The sequence below is a fragment of the Engystomops pustulosus genome, chromosome 3, assembly GCF_040894005.1.
Source record: "Engystomops pustulosus chromosome 3, aEngPut4.maternal, whole genome shotgun sequence".
Taxonomy (NCBI): Eukaryota; Metazoa; Chordata; class Amphibia; order Anura; family Leptodactylidae; genus Engystomops; species Engystomops pustulosus.
Window position 1 is genome coordinate 194,738,301 of NC_092413.1, and position 21,485 is coordinate 194,759,785.

Consider the following 21,485-nt stretch of genomic DNA (forward strand, 5'->3'; position numbering starts at 1 on the left):
CTGCTGGGCTTTATCACATCTGGTTTGCGGAAAAAGCCCCTCCACACCCCCCTCCATGCCCACATAATGTGAAGGTGGCAAAGTTGTCGAAAAATTACAATTTCCTCATGAAAAACTTTCATGTTCCCAGTAAAACCATGGGTTATAGCCTAAAAAGTAGGAGCAATCAATGAGTTAACTGCTCCCAAGAGAATATATAGTAACGTTGATTATTATCATTAAAGAAAACTGGTGAAAGATGTTCAATAAGAAAACCCAAGCGATAATGAGCAGTCTGTGAGCTCAGCGTGGCAGCCACCTCCACTCATTACCACGGCTTGTGTTATCAGGATAAACAATGGCAGAACTTTCGCTCTAATTTTTAATAATAGAGCCTCATATTATAAGTGCTGTCATGAGTGCGGAGTTCTTACCAACTTTTTGTAGGTTAATTTGACAATCAGTTGAGAGTGCACATTTGATGATGCCGGGAATGTGCTTAGGTTGCAGATCTCCGCGCACGGTGTCAGGCATTAGTCACAGTGTTGTAACACATTTATGAGCTTGTGCCACTGTGGCCCCCTCCATGTAATACATTATAATCATATTGTTAGCACTGTAAATCTTCAGCGGTTAAATGATGGCTCCGAGTAACAATTAGTCATCTATTTTAAGCCTTCCGCCTCTAAATCTGTTTATGAGCTGTGTCTCTTGTTTTCCTAATGGAAGAGCACGGAAATAATTCATTTTCTCAGTTTTTACATTTAGTTTATAATGAATATGAATGAACGCGATTGTCCTGCCATATGTATCTAGATACGGAATAGTGGATTTATGGCTCTCAAGAGATCATACAAGATTCACTTTGCGGAAGCTTTGGCAAATATTTCTTAAAAATCAATTTGGGTCAGAATTGGATTGGTTCAAACGGATGTTACTTTAACTGTTCTGTAATTAACCATTTATTGCCCTCAAAGCATGACCGGCTTCAGGTTTCAGTAGGCCCTTGGATGGCAGAGCCTCAGTGGGCCACTTTGCAGCAAACTCCTGTTGCGTCATTAAAAATTAAGAAACTTAATCAGCCTCCTGTTCCCAAAAACATTCCCTAGTTTATCATCCCAACCAGCCCCCTCATGGTTGTTTTATATACAGCACCCTCATGGTTATTTTATATAAAGCCCACCCCAGCCCCTATGGATTCATTAGATACAGCCCTATCATCCCTATGTATTCCTTATCTACAGCCTTAAGTGGGGCCCCCCAACAGCTATACACTTGCCCATGTATGCCCAGTACTGGCGTTGGCCCTGCCTCAAAGTCCTCGAAAACAAAAGTTTTTTCTTTTTAATCTGACGTTTTTGTTAAATCTGTGAAAACGGAAACCTATTAAAACCATTAAAAATCCATTGAAATCATGGCCATTTTCACAGATCTGTAGAATTTTGTTCACCATAAGAACAAATCACCAGGTTTATACCGAATCTACGAATCGATGAATAGATTCCTTTATCTCTAGACCCATCCATAGGAAAGGTCATTAAAGGAACACGGCAGTCAAAGCTGATTCATTGAATTATAATTTATAATGCAATGAACTAGCTTTGAGTGGACTGTTCCTTTAATAGGCGATCAATGTGCATGTCACACCAACTGTTCAACACCACCAACATGTCGGAAGTTCTGTCAATTGATAGTCAGTTGTCCCAATGCACTGCAGATGTCCCTCTCATTGAAAAGAAAATTGGGAAAGCGGCATGTAAACCGAGGCTGCCTCTCCAATACATGGCATTATACATGGTTTATCTAAGAAAAAATTCCAACGCGTTTCACACATACAAGCCATCTTAAGTCACAACTGATGGTAGACTATCCGGTTCTGTTTTCTTCCTTAATGTAAATCATCTGATGGAAGATATGTATCCTGGATATATCTAATCTGTCTCTCTCCGACTGTTTAGCATACAATCTGGGGATGCCCGATGTAAAATCCCCACTTTACAGGCTGGAAAACTCCACTTAGTTTATCTACATATCCTTGTAAACCTTGAAAACTATTGGCACTCCGGTAGATTTTAGCCATCCATATGTATTGGTTGCAAATGTAGCATATTTTAATTTCACACCAGCAAATGGTCCGATGAGCTCCTCCAACCAGCGCATCTCTCCTGCTCAAGGGAAGGTTTGTGATTGTAAAAATCATTCATTTTACATTTGTTATATACTAGAAAATTCCAAATTTGGTTATGAGAAAAGTCTTAAAAGTCTTAATCTGCCATCCGGATCACGAATTGTGAACCAAGTACACTTACATTCTGGTGTGTGCCCCCTCTGGAAAGATCTGCTCTTCTTCGAGCTTCTTGAGCTCTTATTTTTTTACAAAAAACGCTTTAAAATTATGCAAATGAGCCTGAAGGGGCTGCGGGCTCCATAGATGTTAATGGAACCTTGAGCGGATCCTGCCAGAGGAGGTGCACATCAGCATGTAAGTGTGCTATCATCCTGGTGGTAGATGTCCTTTAAGATAAGCACTTTACACATCTGTGTAAGTAAAAAAAACCTCTGAAATATGTAAAATATTATTTAAAGGTGCAATAACAAAATTGTTATATTCTAGACTTTTCTAATATTAGACTTGAGCCAATTTTCTATGGCAGTGGTATAAATAAATGCATCTATAAGGCTATGATCAAGTTTATCCCAAGACCTGTGACTTTTATGAAGCCACTTAGGCTAGAATCCTGGTAGAATTTGCTGCAAAAACTGACACATTTATGAAGGTTTTTAGGTAAATTTTTTCCCCCTTTTCCAACTTCTCCGACAAAAGGGCAAGGTCTTTTTAAAGGGGGTGTAGTCTCCAGATAAGGGGTGTGGTCAGTTGGAAAATAGTCTGTGCAGTAAAAAAACATAAGGAAGGGGAACTACACTGTGGTCTCAATTAATGTAATTTAGTAAGTATCACCTTAACAGTTATTTCTATCTAAAAAATGATCATGTGATCGTTTGTGTGTCAGGATCCTGGTATATTTTTACTCTTGCTGTATTTCATAATTTTTAGAGTATTGAGATATGTTGATCCTCCTCTTCAAAATTGTCTTCCCTAGACTGTTCTTACTCCATGAGAGGTACCTCTACATTGATCTACCATGACTCACCTTTTCGATCTGACCCTTGAGTTCAAGTACAAGTATCATAACACTTCGATTCAGTTGGGTCATGTGATCTTATGGTGACCCTCTTCAATGTCTTCCTGCTCTCTCCATCAGTTTCTGTCTTAATAAATAGGTTTCCTGGTTAATAAACTACACGGACTGTCCCCTACGGCCTCTTCAGAAGGAGGATACAAACTTTTGGTCTCTAGCTACCATGGATGATTATACAGGAGATGAATTTAAGAATGATATGGAGCACACCTGATAGGTCGTCATAAAAACTTGATTCTTTTCATTGATCTCTGAAAAACAAAGCGTTTTGGGATTTAGAGACTTATTCTGGAAGTCCTGTACCGATCCAGATGGATTATTAGACAGTTTTTGTAAAAATGCTAGTGCAGGTGTTTGACTGTATACTTATAGGGGCACATTTACTTATCTTTCCCATTGATACTGCCGATCTGGAATGTCCGGCGAGGATTCGGAGCTGCCACGATCCACTAAGATTGTCCATCCAATTTCCTGCATGTGCCGGATTTCACCTTCTTCTTCCCGGTGCATGTGAGTGCTGATCTTGTGACACAATTTGGTTTTTAAATTCCGTGGTTTGTCCGAATCCATCGGGTTGTCCGAGGTGAACGCCCCTGATTTGTTTCGTATGCAAGCCTGGGACAATTCAGTGCAAATTGGAAAAATTTGCGGAACCCAGCGGAAATGCGTCCGACGGACCCTTAGTAACTGTGCCCCATAGCCTCTTAGATTATTAAGTAGAATATAGATATAGAAGCTAATTACAGCAGAAAGAGACTGTCTTGTTTTAGGCGGTTCATGTCATACTGTACTGAGGCATCATGAGATTGTTAGCAAAAACAGAAAAATAACAACAGAGAAAGAAATGCAATAATCAAAACAGTGTTGGTCAGAAACAGACATTGAACTATAGATAGAAACCTTCATAGATAAAAGTGTTAAAGGTGTTATAATGAGATCATTGTTGAGTGGTATTGGAAATCGAGAAAATAATGGAGGATAAAAAAAGAGAAAGTACTTAAAATTAATGATTTGTTTTATGTGATTGAATCAATTTTTACAGCCAATTAACAGTGATGGTTTGTTTGGAAATGAACGCATTATTATATTGTGAAGGCAGAACAGCACATGTGCTCTCGGAAAACCATTTTCACTATGTTTTTTAACTCTGTGGTACAGGGCAGACTTTCAAGCAAAATTAGCTTTATCTACCAGTTTATCTACCAGTTTCATAGCTATAAATTTCTTGCTTAGTATAAGTTTATACACAAAGCAGATTTATTCATAAAAAAATCACAGTTTTATACAACTAAATGGGGTTTGAAAAATATCTGTGCATTTGTTGCAGAAGAAAACAAAATGTATCATAGTTGTTAACCTTCAAAAGCTGATGGCCCATGTTCACCTCCATTTTTCTTAGGATCGTTGCTCATTGTGATGCCAGAAGGCACTTTAATGCCAAGGGCAGCATTGAAAGAGTTAACACCCCCCATCAGTGCCCCCACAAATCTTGGGTATTAACGCTGTGGGGACCAGAACCCAAAATGTTTGGCACGGATCTGAACATCGAGGTTTCAGATCTGCCCATCACTAATTACACAACATCAAAAATTCATTAAAGGAAATCAACCACTTTAAAAAACACAAAAACAGCTAAAAAAAAAACTTACCTGCTCTCCTCTTTATTTTGATCTTGCTGGGAACAAGGGAGAGGGAGGTGATGCCACATCGCTCTCCCATTCTCCCAGCATGGGATAGGGAGGTGGGGGGTGGCGTGCATAATTAGCAGCCTGGAGCTCTGGACATCTTGTCGCCACTCTCCGTGCTGCTAATTATAACTTTCTTTTCTAGGTGATCCCAGCATGCTAAGCTTAGCAAAGACAAGCGTTGGGATCAAGATGAAGAGGAGTGGAGGTGAGTATCTTGAACTGTTTTTTGTTTTTTTAAGTGGTTGATTTCCTTTGAAAGCTACTACCTCAAAATTTGTAGAGATACAGAGTTTCCACGAAGGTAAGTAAAACAACAGCCTTTTTAGGAGCTTCAAATAAACAATAAAAAGAGCTTTTCACGATCCAACTTCTTTTCTTTTCCACCGGCCTTGTTGGTAACTGTACACACCTCTTCTGAAAAGGAGTATCCATTTTCTGATGGTTTAATCCAGTTTAGGCTCATTTAGGGACTGTATTTAAAGGAAATCTAACACCAGGATCAAGGATTGTAAACCAAGCACATTGACATGCAGGATCTGCTCTTCTTTTAGCTTTATATGTCCTAGATTTTACAAAAAATGGCTTTTAAAATCATGCAAATGAACCTAAGGGCCCCAGGCTCCATAGGTGTTAATGGAGCCTGGAGCCCCTCATGCTCTTTTGCATAATTTTAAAGCCTTTTTTTCTTAAAAACTAGGATATGAAAAGCTAAAAGAAGAGCAGATCCTGCAAGGTGGGGTGCACACTAGTATGTAAGTGTGCTTGGTTTACAATCTGTCATCCTGGTGGTGGATTTCCTTTAAGGAGAGCAGAACGACAATGGGAACATGTAGTGATTTAACAGTATTTATCATACTCACAAACACATCTAAAAAAAATCTTTCAGTTTACAGCTCCACTTCACCACATGGACATCCGGCCACAAAGTTGAGGTGCTACTTCCACACTCCCTAAAATCTCATGTCATAAGGGAAGAGTTGATCTTGCTGGGAACATGGGAGAGGGAGGTTGTTACTGTTACAGATCTTATCCATCTCTTCCTTTGCTACCAGACCTTTTGTATTGCCATAACAAGGTCACCTAATGTTCTAGTTTTAAAATAAAGTTGTGACATTCAATAATTCTAAATATAACCACATGTAAGAGACGGCAGACGGAGAAAAAACGAGATCTTACAGACAGGAAAATCAGTGGGCAAATAGATGGAATTAATAAATGTCTTTGGTCTATACATAGTATGGTGTATGATGGGTCTTAGAGGATGCAGCACAATGTTAGACCTTCTAGTCTATCTATTCAGTCCGCTCTACAAAGCTGCAGTCCTCCAGCTAATGACTGTATAGTTAACACTGTGCAGCCGGACCCTTACAAATTCTCATTGGCATAACAAGGTCACCAAATGTTTCTGTATTAAAAATAATCTCGGGTCACTTGACATTTTGTGATTCTAAATGTAGAAAACTGCAGAAATAGGAATAATAAATGTGTCTACTCTTAACTTTCCGCCACACTTAAAGATTGCAATGTCTCATGATGCCAATACAATACATGGGGAAAATTACTAATAATGTAAAGGTATAAAAATTAGGTCAAAGTTGAAATAAAGAGTCCTAAAACCATGTTAATCATTGCAAGTAACAAATTATAATTTGGGCTGATTGGGTGGCAGCCTGGGGTCCTAGATGTTTAGGGCACCCACTGCCACAGCGGCCCTGGGCTGTATATGTTATACCCCCTATGTATGGGATAACTTCCTACATATGGTACTAGAATCAGTTTCTAGGGGGATGGAGGATGTGTCTCTTCTTCCTGCTTTCTATCTGTAGTTTCAGGACTTTTTTTAGGACCTTTAAAGATCCTGAAATAGCTTTTGTGTACATGTGTGTTGAGAGGATTAACAAATGTATGAGAATTTCATGGGTAAAGGTCCTTCTTAGTATACAATTTGGTGGGTGGCCCGGGGTCCCCAACCACCTATATTATAATCCACTACTGCAAAGCCACCTAAACCACCCACCAACTTTGAAACTGCCCTGTAAAGGTAATAAAGAGAGCCTTCACCTCCTACAAGGGTGCCAGCTCTCAAAGTAAATATAAGAGTACTTCCAGGACCTTTGCAGGTTTTCCAAAAGTCCTTAAATCAACAGAACTGGAAGAAGACAGAAAGAATTCACCACCTTTCCCATGTAGCTTGGTTCTGGTACTGTATATGGTAGGCAGTAAATGTCAAACCATTAAAAAAAATTGGGGGGTCCCTACAGTTCTCATACAGCACAGGGCCCATTGCAGTAGTTATTTTTTGGACTAGACAATCTAAGTTCATACCATTCATGAGCAGACATAGTTTTTGGTGCATGTTTTCCCCACTAAGGACAATAATAGAAAATGTTCAGCAAATGTCATAAATGGGACGATGGGAAATTCAGGGCCAGTGATTGGTTGCAGTGGTCACATGAATTATTGCCATGTGATCAGTTACAAGAAAACAAAGACCAATGAGGACCATCCAATAATTGTCACAAAAGCAATAAGAGATTTATCATTTGGTCATTAGGGTTTTTATTTTTTCAACTTAGAACTTTTTCCTTAATGCATTTCTTAATTTCTTCAGAATCTCAATACAATTTGTAATACTGAATATACGGCACACAATACATATTCATTAATCAATTAATATTTGATTTATTTTTTTATTATTTTCCAGTCTAAAACGTATGTCTGCAACAGCCAAGGAGATGTAGTTTGCTTTACAGTGGACTTTGTATCAGGATTTACCTGCTTTGACAGCAAATCAAAGGTAAGAACAGGAATAATTCTGATGGAGTAATACTGTCACTTATTCTTTCGCTGGATATTGCAGGAATCAATATTCAGTAGTTTACTAATGATCAATCATGTAAGAAGGCTTTCTAAATGAAAATGAAACCTAATTATTGAAAAATAATGTACTTATGCTCTGTCCTATTAATATAGTAATATTTGAGGGAGCTGGACAGATTGTACATAGTGTCCTATCTGCAGTCACTATGTTATAGAGCAGGAGGAGCTGAGCAGATTGTACATAGTGTCCTATCTGCAGTCACTATGTTATAGAGCAGGAGGAGCTGAGCAGATTGTACATAGTGTCCTATCTGCAGTCACTATGTTATAGAGCAGGAGGAGCTGAGCAGACTGATTTGTTGATCTCTGCTAAAAGATTCAGTCACTCAAATTTTTCAGAATTTGAGGCAGTTGTTAGAAAACAACATGCACGTCACATCACTACACTCTTCTTTATTGAAATGTGAAATATGGCAAATAATGTAATTTTTTTTTTTATTTCCCATTGTACTCTGATTTTTGGAGGTCTGTCCTTTCTTCAGAAGACTCACAGATATTCATAGAGAAAAGATATAAATCAGCCCTTGAAAATATGTTATAAAGGGTAACCTGAGTTACAGTTTAGGAAAATTACGATCTTCATGAGCTTCAATTTGTTCCGAATTTGTAGCAATATATTACACTGTCCCACGGTGCGTTGTCTGAAGAGGATTCAGGTCTGCCGCTATTCACTAAAGTCGTGCGTCCGATTTCCTGCATGTGTCGCTTCTGCACTGAGATCCGCCGGAGTTCACCTTCTTCTTCCCGGTACATCAGAGTGTTTGATCGTGCGACACAATTCCGTTTTTAAATTCTGCGGTTTCTCCGAATCCGTCACGTTGTCACACGGCCATGCCCCTGATTTCTGTCGCATGCAAGCCGGCGCTGCTGTGCCACAATCCGATCGCGTGCGATCACATGCCAAAAACCCGGGCCAATTCAGGGCAAAATGGAAATATTCGGGAAACCCATCAGAATCGTGGTCCGCGGACCCTTAGTAAATGAACCCCATTATGTATATAAGAGTAACACAATAATCCTTTAAATACGGCAGTGATCTTTACACTCTGCATAACGACATCATTTGATTACATAAACAATGGAAATGTAGGTAGTAAAAAATTGGATGAGTGATTCCCTAAATGTGCAAATCTCAGAGAAAATCAGCTTATGACTGAAGCTATATGTAACAGGAAAAGATTAGAGACAAAATACTAAGCCTGAAGACAAGAGCCGCAGGCTGCGGGGAGATGTCGCCGAATCGCTGCACCATTAAAAGACAAACTAATGTGATACTGTAGGCTAAATAAGTGACATAAAATACAGATGCGCCATAAGTGCAGACACTACAATATACTGTCAGGAGGAATTTCATCTTAATCACCTCCTACTGAATATCGCTGCTGAGTCGTAAGAATGCAAAAGCTAAGTAATAGATGGAAGGAAATAAATCAAGGCGCCTTGTGATGTTATAGAAGAGAGGTTTAGCATAATAGTATCATGTGGTTTTCTAAGACAGGAGCCCCTAGTCTACCCCCAACCGCAGCGTTCACACGTTTACGCGTTCTGAAATGCAATTGAATCAGAATGGGGAGGGGCTTCATTAGAAGTTTGGCTCCGGGTTCGGCTCGAACCTCTCCCCTTGTTGATCACCGACATTAACTCTTTAAAATTGAATGGGTCCACTCATCACTACTAGTTACCGTTCGAGCAATTCAAACTGAATGTAGCCTTAGACATTAGAATGTGGTCAAGGCCTTCAGTTGCTAATGAGAAAAATTATTATTTTTCTTTTAAATATTTTATTAACACTGTGGGGGTTTTGGCCCAATAGAGACTGTGGTAGCGGGGTGCTGTGATGCAGTTCACAACAGTGACACCAAAGTACAGTCCAAAACAGGTCTCGCCTGCGTTTATTTCAGCAGGAAAAATAAAACAGCCTTTACATTCAGGCATCAAAAACAAAATAATATCCTACCCGTCAGGGTGTTAACTAAACAAGGGTTCTCTGACTCACCACTAACAAAACACTTGGCTGCTCCAGGCACAGAGGTCAGGGCTGTGTGCTCTCCAGCTTCCTTCCAGAGAGAGACAACAACTTCAGCTCTGCTGAGCGGTTTAAAAAAAAAACTGATTGGGCTGCTCCCATCACCTGTGTCCAAGGTGCTGGACACCCAACCTCAGCACTAAGGCCTTGCATAATAGCAAAACCTAGGGGAAACATACCGCCCATCCACAGTTAACCCCTTCAGTGTCTCACAACACATATCAAAATACGGTATAAAAACACATATAAAATACAAAAAAAAATATTGCTTTTTGATATTATTAAGATACAATAAGTAAATTTCATATTTATTTAAAGACACAAAAAAACAACCCAAACCACCCACCCCACCCGCAAAGAAGGAGGAAGAGGAGAGAGAAGAAAAAAAGCAAAAAAGCAAAAAAAAAAAAGAATAGAAGTCCTAAAAATTAATATGTCCTACCATCCATATTTCCCTCCATTTATTCACATGTCCCCCCTTTCAGCAATTACCTTCTCAAATGGTGCCCCATTTGCGTGCAAATATCAATCTGGCCAATCTTTTCCAAGTTGTCTTTCCCTACTTCAAAAACACTAAGCAGTGTTACCAGAACCGAACATGGGAGGTTTACCATCAAACTCTCTTCAATAAAAAGAGAACCCTACTCCATTATTTACTTAAACTTTGACAAGTGAATGCAACAAGGGTGAGTTTTCCTTCAATTTCATCTTCAATAACAAACGGGGGGAATAATTCAGTTGATGCACAGATTTAAATTGGACCATTCTATGATTCCAGGATAGAGGAACAAATCTTACCCCTGTAACAGCTCTGCCAGTCTTCCATAGAAATAAACATCAACAAATCGGGCAACCTTTTTTTTTTCTTTTTTTGAAGGGTGGTCTCTTTCTTAAAAAAAATTCTTGAATGATATATCCATACATGTGACAAATCACCTTATTAAGTGCAGACAATTTTATCAAAAATTCTATACATTTATCTGATTCCGATATAAATCTACTTTTCTCGAAGCCTCCAAACTGAATAGCAAACTCATCAAAATTACATATTTGAGATCTACTAAGAATTTGTGAAAAAAATCTAACCCCCTTTTGTGCCCAATACCCTTTATCTGGTGATTGTTGTCCCATATTGAAGTGAATGAGAAAATACCCTGAATACCCACTATATTTTATATATGTTCTCCAACATCAATTAACAACCTTGCCATCATAATTTTTCTGTACTTATTATATATTAGTTCCCCACTTTCCGAGAGAGAAGAATCCCTATTTGCCATACTAAGCTTATTATTAGCACTGCAATTCCTTCTGGTTGCTAAAAAAGCCAACTGTGCGGCTACAAAATAGCCAAAGACCCCGGCACCCCGAGACCACCCGATACCAAGGAGCAACCTTATCTCTAATGAAACCAACTCAATGTAACATAACCCATAAAGGTCCCTAACACAACCGCTGGGTGTTGCATGTAGGGGAGATTTATCAGGACGCGTTTACCAGAGCTAAAATAATCGCAATTATTGGTGAACTGCCTTTTATTGCGATAATTTCCCGTATTACGTGACGTCCACAGCAAGCGGGCCTTGAGGGGCACAGCCAATGGTGGAGTGGGCCACCATGGGGCATTCCTGTGCACTTGCTATACCTGCAACCATTCAAGCCTGGATGGTCGCTGGTATCAGTGCAATACTATGCCAGGCCGGACGCCGGATGCATCTGGAGCGGTGGGGCTTATATCATATGCTTGCGCAGGTAGCACCAGTGTATGATAAATGTCCCCATAAAGTTTGTCACTTTGTGACACAATGGGGTAGATTTACTTACCCGGTCCATTCGCGATCCAGCGGCGCGTTCTCCGCGCTGGATTCGGGTCCGGCTGGGATTTATTAAGGTAGTTCCTCCGCCGTCCATCAGGTGGCGCTGCTGCGCTGAAAAGCATCAGAACGCGCTTGAGTTCACCGAGCCGGGCTGAGTGAAGGTAAGTGCAAGCTTCGCGACAGATTTCACGGCGGTTTTTCCGAATCCGTCGGGTTTTCGTTCGGCCACGCCCCCCGATTTCTGTCGCGTGCACGCCAGCACCGATGCGCCAAAATCTGATCGCGTGCGCCAAAATCCCAGGGAAATCGGCGCAAATCGGAAATATTCGGGTAACACGTCGGGAAAACACGAATCGGCCCTTTGTAAATGGCCCCAATATCCCAGACCCGTATTGTTTTGACAAGAAGATTGTCATGTGAGTGACATGTCCACACAAGTAGAAAGGTAAGGACAGATCTGAAAGTTCAGATTGCAAGGTAAATGAAGAACTAGGGGTGCAAGAAGAACTTGGTAACAGTGAATAAAAAATTCCCATCTATGCCAAACATTACTTACTGATTTACTATACATTCATAATACACTGATTGTTCAGAGTTTCCTATCTGCAGGGGGTATACTATAGAGCCACAGAAGTTCCACAAATAGCACATAGTACCATATCTGCAGACAGTTTGTTATAGAGCAGGAGGAGCAGAGCAGATTGTACTTAGTGTCCTTTTTACAGGCAGCATGTTATAGAGCAAGAAAAATTGAGTACATAGTACATAGTGTCCTAACTGCAGGCAGCATGTTATAGAGTGGGAGGTGCCGAAATAATTATACATAGTGCCCTATCTGTAGAAAGAATGTAATGGAGCAGGAGGAGCTGACCATATTGTACACAGAGTCCTATCTGCTGAGAAAAATACATTTCAAGGTCTACTGAATCTTTTATCATAATCAATTTACTCAACTCTTCCTCTATATCATGATACTTTTCCATCATTCTGTATAGTCAATGTAAAGGGCTGCCAGTATTTAACAAAAAATGACCCTTCATCATTGTCCTAAATAACTCTTAGCAGACTTTTATGGCTTTTTGACTTAAAGGGGTTGGTCACTTTAAGCACATTACAGCAAATAATTCATATTGTTTGTGTAATGAAAAGTTATAAAATTTTCCAATATACTTTCTGTATCTATTCTTTACGGTTTCCAAGATCTCTGCTTGTTGTCTCGCAACAGGAAGCTTCATTGTTTACTTCCTGTAGATAAACACTAGTCCGAGGTCATGTGATGTCACACAGGTGCACGGCTCGTTTTAACACACAGTGTAATCAAAGCTGTGTGATGCTAATGAGACATACATCTGTGTGACATCACATGACCATGGACCGGTGTTTATCTACAGGAAATAAACAGTGAAGCTTCCTGTTACAAGACAGCAAGCTGAGATCTTGGAAACCTTGAAGAATAGATACAGAAAGTATACTGGAAAATTTTATATCTTTTCATTGCACAAACAATATCAAGTGGACAACCCCTTTAAGTCAATAAACCACACAAGTTAACATAGGATTTACCTAAAAACCGCGAGGAATTAATACAAAAAGTATATTGCAAAATTCAATAACTTTTCATTACGCAAACAATATAAATTATTTGTTGTTGCTTTGGATAGGTCAAATAAAGTGACCTTCTTGAGGTTGTGATACCTTTTAAATTATTTGCTGTAATTTGCTAAAAGTGGACAACCCCTTTAATTTTGTATAATTTATTTTGCAACAAAAATCAGTGCTACAAGTGTAATACAATATGTAACTGGTGACTAGAATGTGTCTCCTTCTGCTTTCTCTTAGAACATAATCTGGAGGTTCAAGTTTTCCCAGTTGAAAGGCTCCTCGGATGACGGTAAAACTCGGGTAAAGCTGCTATTTCAAAATTGTGACACAAAACAAATTGAAATGAAGGTAAGTAACGAATTCAGCTCCTTAATCAAAGCGAAGAATATGACAGAGCGGGTAATAGGGATCAGATGTTGTAAATGTTACAAAATTTATAATTAAAATTTCGGCACAATCAAAATGAAAGCGACGCGAGCGCCCCGGATCAGACTGACTGGAGGTGCTACATAAATGTTTAACTTTCATTTAATCAGGAATTCTTCCATTTGCACTTCAAGCCTAAAATGTTTAATAAAATATAATGCTCTGACTTGTGATGTCAAGGGCACATAACACCAAAAAACCGAGCGGTTGACTTTATTCCGGATGATTCCTATTCCGGCGTGCAATGGACTCATTTGCATATTTGTATAATAAAATAAAGGTCTGATTAATTTTACTTTATTTAGAGAAGGCAATGTCATGCCTCGAGAGGGATAATACGCCCAGCGCTGCCATTAATTCAATAACATTCTGCATCTTCAGGATGGATGGAGGGTACTTCAGACATTATAGCGCCGTATGAAGAATACACAATGGGCCGCACCTGACACACCACAAATTATTCGCCGAATCTGCGGTACAGGTTGTTTATACGCATGAAAGAGCGATCTGTCAGGAGTGGTGAGAACGAGCAGGGATGTAAGGAACATCTTCTTATATGGTGAAACAGTTTTTGACCCCAACGACCATATGGAAATATGGTTTCGAATTTATGAATTTTGAATGTTATATTCAGTAATGAATTCACTTTCAGCAAAATAATTGATAATGTTTATGTAATGGAAAGGCATACAATGTTTCAATATAGTTTCTGTATCTATACCTCACTGTTGTCTAGATCTCTGCTAAAGAAAGATTCATTGTTCACTTCCAGTGGATAGAAACCTTTCACTTGTCATGTGATGTCACACAGGTGCACGGCTCGTTATATCCCTTGTCATGTGATGTCACATAGGTGCACGGCTCGTTTTATCCCTGGTCATGTGATGTCACACAGCTGCACAGCTTTTTATATCCCTGGTCATGTGATGTCACACAGCTGCACAGCTTTTTATATCCCTGGTCATGTGATGTCACACAGGTGCACGACTTTTTATATCCCTGGTCATGTGATGTCACACAGGTGCACGACTTTTTATATCCCTGGTCATGTGATGTCACACAGGTGCACGGCTCGTTATATCCCTGGTCATGTGATGTCACACAGGTGCACGACTTTTTATATCCCTGGTCATGTGATGTCACACAGGTGTACGGCTCGTTTTATCCCTGGTCATGTGATGTCACACAGCTGCACAGCTTTTTATATCCCTGGTCATGTGATGTCACACAGCTGCACAGCTTTTTATATCCCTGGTCATGTGATGTCACACAGCTGCACAGCTTTTTATATCCCTGGTCTTGTGATGTCACACAGGTGCACGACTTTTTATATCCCTGGTCATGTGATGTCACACAGGTGCACGGCTCGTTATATCCCTGGTCATGTGATGTTACACAGGTGCACTGCTCGTTATATCCCTGCCCATGTGATGTCACACAGGTGCATGGCTCATTATATCCCTGGTCATGTGATGTTACACAGGTGCGAGGCTCATTATAACACACAGCTCTGACGACTGACTCTGATGACTGTCTCGACTCTAATGCGCCATGCACCTGTGTGACATCCACAGGAAGTAAACAATGAAGCTTCCTGTTGAATGACAACAGTCAGAGATCAGTGAGGAATAAGTATGTAAATTGTATCACTTTTCATTACACAACCAATATCATTTATTTGCTGAATGTGGACAGCCCCTTTAAGGATAAGATCCTCGTGGAAAACTCCTGGTATGAGTGATAATGGATTACGGCTGATGGTACATGGGCGGCCTGTCATGTTAGCGGCATAAGCCAGTGTTTGACACATGGAAAAGGAGATCATGTAAAAACTTATATTATAATTTAGCTTAATGACAGTCCAATTTGGACTGAACTGAAGTGTAGATTACCTCCCTTCTTGCTTGTAGGGGTAGGAACTGGACATCAGCCCTGTACCAGTGTGCTGCAGGGCTCGGTAAATCTCCTGGGAGCTGTGTCAGCATCACAGAGTAGTAGTGTCATCCACAGAACAATCTGAGGACAGAGATTAGTCAGAAGACTAAAGACCTAGAACCCCTGGTTGGGTATAAACTTATAGACTATAGTTCTCAGCCTCTGGAAAGTTCAAGAGTACTAGCCAATAGGATAGCCTGTAATAACATGAGGTGACAGTAAACATAATTAGAATACATAATTATACACATTACACACAACATATCCTCACACTACACTAATGCAGCCTAACTAGGAAGAATTGCTAGAGAAAGGCAAGATGTACACCCTAGAAAGCTGGGTCTCTAAGATACAGATCAGTTGGGTGATCAGTCCTACTGAGTCCACTACAACAAGATTACAAGACATAGGGGGTCATTTACTAAGGGCCCGAATCGTGTTTTTACGATGGGTTACCCAAATTTTTCCGATTTGCGCCGATTTTCCCTGAATTGCCCCGGGTTTTTGGCACACGCGATCGGATTGTGGCGCATCGGCGCCGGCATGCACGCGACGGAAATCGGGGGACGTGGCCGAACGAAAACCTGACGGATTCGGAAAAACCGCTGCATTTAAAAAAAAAAAAGTGTCGCTGGACACGCGCTTACCTGCACCCAGCAACGGATCTTGAGCTCCGGCGGATTCGGCGGACTTCAGCGCAGCAGTGACACCTGGTGGACGTCGGAGGATCTGCCTTAGTGAATCGCCGGAAGACCCGAATCCACCGCAGAGAACGCGCCGCTGGATCGCGAATGGACTGGGTAAGTAAATCTGCCCCATAGAATTTTGTAATAACCCTAACTCCGAAACATTATACAATCCTATAGGTTATAACTATAGATGATCACTTGTGATTTACCCTAAATATGGGTTTAAATAGTCTCCCTGACTGGGTCCCAGTGTATAATGCATTTTGTTTCGGACACTAAACCGTTTATTGAGTACACAGCTCCAAAGTAAAATAAAGTTGCCATCAACAAGAATTACTTATCACCAGTTACTTAAGTTATTGTGGTCTCCAAGTCATATAACCTAGACAATTATGATTTCTAGATAACTTAGCGCCATCGTTTATTATTGGAAACTAAGCCAAATTCATTACAGAAATTGCTTATTTAATAGTCTAATTGAGGAAAATGTTCACCAATTGAATTAAGAATATTTCATATTCCTAATAGCAATGTGACACCTGATTCTTTTCTTCCCCTCTATATATTTTACCTTTCATTACAATGCACTTACATTAAGAATGATTGGGCTCCCATAGTTCACCTGCGGTTCCATTAGCTATTATGGGCTCTTTATTCTTTATATAGTGTCACATATGTTTCTATAAGGAAAGGCTAAAATATTCTTTCCCTCATTGATTTTTCATAATGGCAAACTTGTGATGTGAATTGCAAATATAGTGACTTTGTTCTAATTGTTCTATTTTTTGAATACTATTGGGAATAATTTTATTTTCCATTGAACCCTGGTTTTAGGCCCTTTCCGCGCCTTCCAGCAGCCAAAATTGTTTTATTTTCCCTTTTACAGAGATATTTACAGAAAAGTATGGAAACCATGAAAAGGTTATTAAAAAAGTCACAATTCCTTGAGCACAGTCACCTTCTCGCTAAGTGGGTGGGTAGGGGCATGAAATGAGCAGGGAGGGGTCTCATTAATTATAGGACCATGCACAAGCCGTTGATAATTGCCCCATATCATTTGGGTCACTGCAATCATGCAAATAGGAAATGTATATAGCTTTGTTATGTCTTTATGCCTTTAAAAAAAATTAAAAAAAAACATTTTTAAGTATTTTTTAAATTCTTTTTATCACTATATTCTGATATTTGTAATATTTCGTAGTTTGTTGTTTGTCATGCTTTTTGAGACTAACTGATGGTTTAATTGTTACAATTTTAGGAACTACCCAACCTGTTCAGCACTTTTTTTATTAAAAAAAAAGAATGTTTTAACATTTTTAACCCCCTTACTTTACAATTTTACTCAGTTTTATTGCTGCTTTTATTGCTCTTAGTTATGGTCAGTGTAAAATTCCAGAATGTGAGCGGGCACTAGCTGAGATATGTGCTATAAGATGCTGTGTGCTGACAATGTGCTTCGAGTATCAGGGTACAGGGTTTATCTACAGTTTTAATTAGCATCTGAACATTCTATCAGTATCTGACACATAGAAAAACTGATATTTATCCAGAATATTACAAATATATGCAGAGTGTTTATGTCTTGCTACTAGCAAATTAAAAACTTTAAACTCTATAAAGAATGGTTGTTGTAGTCAGATATTCATGGATTTTTTCTTCTGGTTTAGCTGTACGGGTTGCAACATGATTTGGTGTTTAATGGAAATGCAAAAGTCAACAAGTACTAAGAAATAGGGGTGGAAAGAAAAACCCAAGATTTGGTTTAACACAATGGGGGTATTTTACTAAGGGCCCGATTCGCGTTTTCCCGACGTGTTACCCGAATATTTCCGATTTGTGCCGATTTCCCCTGCATTGCCCCAGGATTTTAGCGCACACGATCGGATTGTGGCGCATCAGCGCTGGCATGCATGCGATGGAAATCGGGGGCGTGGCCAAACGAAAACCCAACGGATTCGGAAAAACCGCCGCATTTTTAAAAAAAAATTGTCGCTCGGCACGCGCTTACCTTCACTCAGCCCAGCTCGGTGTACTCCAGCGCAGCAGCGCCACCTGGTGGACGTCGGAGGAACTACCTTAATGAATCCCAGTCGGACCCGAATCCACCGCAGAGCACGCGCCTCTGGATCGCGAATGGGCCGGGTAAGTAAATCTGCCAGATTGTCTGAATGTCAGTTTAAAGGGAACGTATTGGGTAAAATTGTGCCATGAAATCCTATTCGGTACTATCAGATATAATGTTACATGGGTCCACTGAAGATAGCTCGAATTTCTGTAGATATTTATATAGTGTAACTACTATAAGTCACAATCTCTGGGGATTCAAGTGAGTAAAGTAAGCAGGCTATAACAGTGTACAGAGAGATCCGACTATAAATATAGTTTGACATTTGAGATTAATTTCAATAGATATGAAGCCATTAGGGAACAGCTCCATCAGGTTCTGTGCGTCTGCTGACATAATGGGATAAACTCAAACTTAAAATAAATATTTTACAAGTAAAATGAATTCTGCAATATGAAGGAAAATCCAACTGAAGAGGAAACGGCAATCATTATAGTAATATTGGAGTTTGTCACGTTGGTTCTAAATAATATGAAAATACTTGAAATTAATATTGAACTTTGGACATAGATAAATAACCAGTGATATTAACCAATAGGGTCTGTTAGCCTCTTATATTTGGACAAAAAGGCATGGCACGCTGCTGTAAAAAGAGCAGAGAGCTGGTATTGTAATAGGGAGGTGCATGTTATAGAGCAGAAGGAGCTGCACAGATTGTTCATAGTTTCCTATCTGCAAGCAGCATTTTATAGAGCAGGAGGAGCTGAGAAGATTGTACATAGTTTCCTATATATAGGAAGTATTTTATAGAGCAGGAGGAACTCAGCAGATTGTATATAGTGTCCTATCTGCAGGCACCAAGTTATAGAACAAGAGGAGCTGAGCAGATTGTACATAGTTAGCATGTTATAGAGCAGGAGGAGCTGAGCAGATATACCCTATAGTGCATGGAGGATATCATGCAGCGGGGGAACTGGTCTGATTGTCTGATAAGGGGAGCAGAATAGAATAGTGTCCTATTTGCAAAATGTCTTACATGTAGTTGGCATGTTTTAGAACAGAATATAGTATCCAATCTAGCCATATCATCACCTCTATGACCAAACACATCTTCTTCTATAGGTAGAAAAGTGATCAGAAGGGAGATAATGGGGGTCATTTACTAAGGGCCCGATTCGAGTTTCCCCGACGTGTTACCCGAATATTTCCGATTTGCGGTGATTTCCCCTGAATCGGATTGTGGCGCATCGGCGCTGGCATGCATGCGATGGAAATCGGGGGCGTGGCCGAACGAAAACCCGACGGATTCGGAAAAAACGCCGCATTTAAAAAAAAATGTGTCGCGGAGCTTGCACTTACCTTCACTCAGCCCGGCTCGGTGTATTCCAGTGTGTTCCGGAGAACTTCAGCGCAGCAGCGCCACCTGGTGGACGTCGGAGGACCTGCCTTAATAAATCCCTGCCGAACCCAAATCCAAGAACGCGCTGCTGGATCGCGAATGGACCGGGTAAGTAAATCTGCCCCAATATATTGAACTTATTTAGAATTTAGATACCTTAATGAAATATACAGAAATCAAAGAGGTGACACGTCAGTACTTTTCCTCGTTAGCATGTTCCCAATTGCTCATGTTCAAAACATTTTACTAGTTCATTTCGGCAGAGTTTCCAGAGTTCACGTTCTTACAATAGTGTGGAACTCAACATTCTCAAATTTTATTTATACAGTTAAAGGGCCGGTGGCCAATATCAAGTCATCCTTCTAGTCTAGACAAGGTCAAGACGTGGAAGAGGGTGAAAAAGTAATTACCATTCTCAGGAGGGTCGGCACCAACGCTGGGCATACCTGGGCAAGTGCCGGGGCCCAGAGCTACTAGGGGGGCCCACATAAGTCTGTATGTAAGAAATCCATGGGGGTTAGGGGTTCTTTATATAAAATAACCATGAGGGGGCTGTTTGGTATGATAAACTAGGGAATATTATAAGGAACAGGGGACTGTTATAGTTTCTAAATTTTGAATTCACTGTAAAGGGGCCTACTAATGCTCCATCGCCCAGGGGCCTACTTAAACCTGGAGCCGAACCTGGTTCTCAGAATACATTCAGTTTTTCACTCCACTTTTATATCAAACATCTGTAACGCTCTATTCACACATTGTACATTTTACTTGCAGTTTTCTATTGTTTTGTATTTATCTCAGTGATTAATACAATATTATAACATTTTTTGCAGGAGCTGGAATTTCAGGATCTGACCGGTGTTTTACATTGTATTCACTCCTTCATCGCCGCCAAGGTCGCATCTATGGACCCCACCTTTATAAACAGCCAAAGTGTTACGAGGAAATACATCTACAACACGTGAAGACACATTATTTTCCTATGGGATCGGAGATTTCCTGCACAAATAATTTGGGATAAAAACTTTCTGAACTAAAAAAACCCATAAACTTTCCCCTGTCCGTCTACAGTATATGATGCCAGTGTATTTACATTCACTTCTTCCTTTGATCCTACGTCATTGAATGATCTAAAGCACATTTTCCTATTTCTTATAAGGAAAGGGATAGTGAAATAGCACTTTAAGAAAATGATTTCAGGTTGTCCTAGGAGCTGTATCTATAGACAATGAAGCAGGGCTAATGCTGGAGGGTTCTGGTGTACATAGCCTGGTAGCATGCATATTACAATTTAGGAATTTTTTTTTTTTTCCTTAGGAAATTAAATTCTACAATCTGCTGTGAGCAGTTTAATGTAATATTCTGTTAATAAATTTTATGGTCTTACCAAATGTATTTATGATGGAATCCTACAGACAGTCCACGTATTTATGTATTTTGATAAGCTAATATTGCATACTGTATATTTCATCAGTGTGTTATAAAGCTCATGAACAATGCAAATTCTTATAAATATTTAATTGAAAAAAATTTTTTTGTCTGTTTCCTTATTGGATTTGACATTCTTGTATCAACCCTGAAGAATAAAGGTTATATTTGATAGGATATAGGGCCATTTTTGAATAGGGAAAATCGATCCGGATGATGTGGGAGGGAGTCTACGAATTCTGGTATGAACACATAAAGTAGATCTTTTATTAAAATATACAGGTGGTCCCCCCCCTACTTAAGAACACCCGACTTACAGATGACCCCTAGTTACAAACGGACCTCTGGTAA

At 39.8% G+C, this 21,485-nt stretch overlaps 1 protein-coding gene across 1 annotated transcript in view; it reads left to right on the plus strand.

Moving 5' to 3' along the window:
* Window positions 1-21,202, plus strand: part of SNTG2 (syntrophin gamma 2) — a 285,995-nt gene extending 264,793 nt beyond the window's left edge. Inside the window, exons 15-17 of the mRNA XM_072143485.1 lie at window positions 7,572-7,664; window positions 13,430-13,540; window positions 20,540-21,202. Of these exons, the coding sequence (XP_071999586.1) occupies window positions 7,572-7,664; window positions 13,430-13,540; window positions 20,540-20,671 (336 nt within the window). The 3' untranslated portion in view covers window positions 20,672-21,202. The remainder of the gene's footprint in view (window positions 1-7,571; window positions 7,665-13,429; window positions 13,541-20,539) is intronic.
* The last annotated feature ends 283 nt before the right edge of the window (window positions 21,203-21,485 follow it).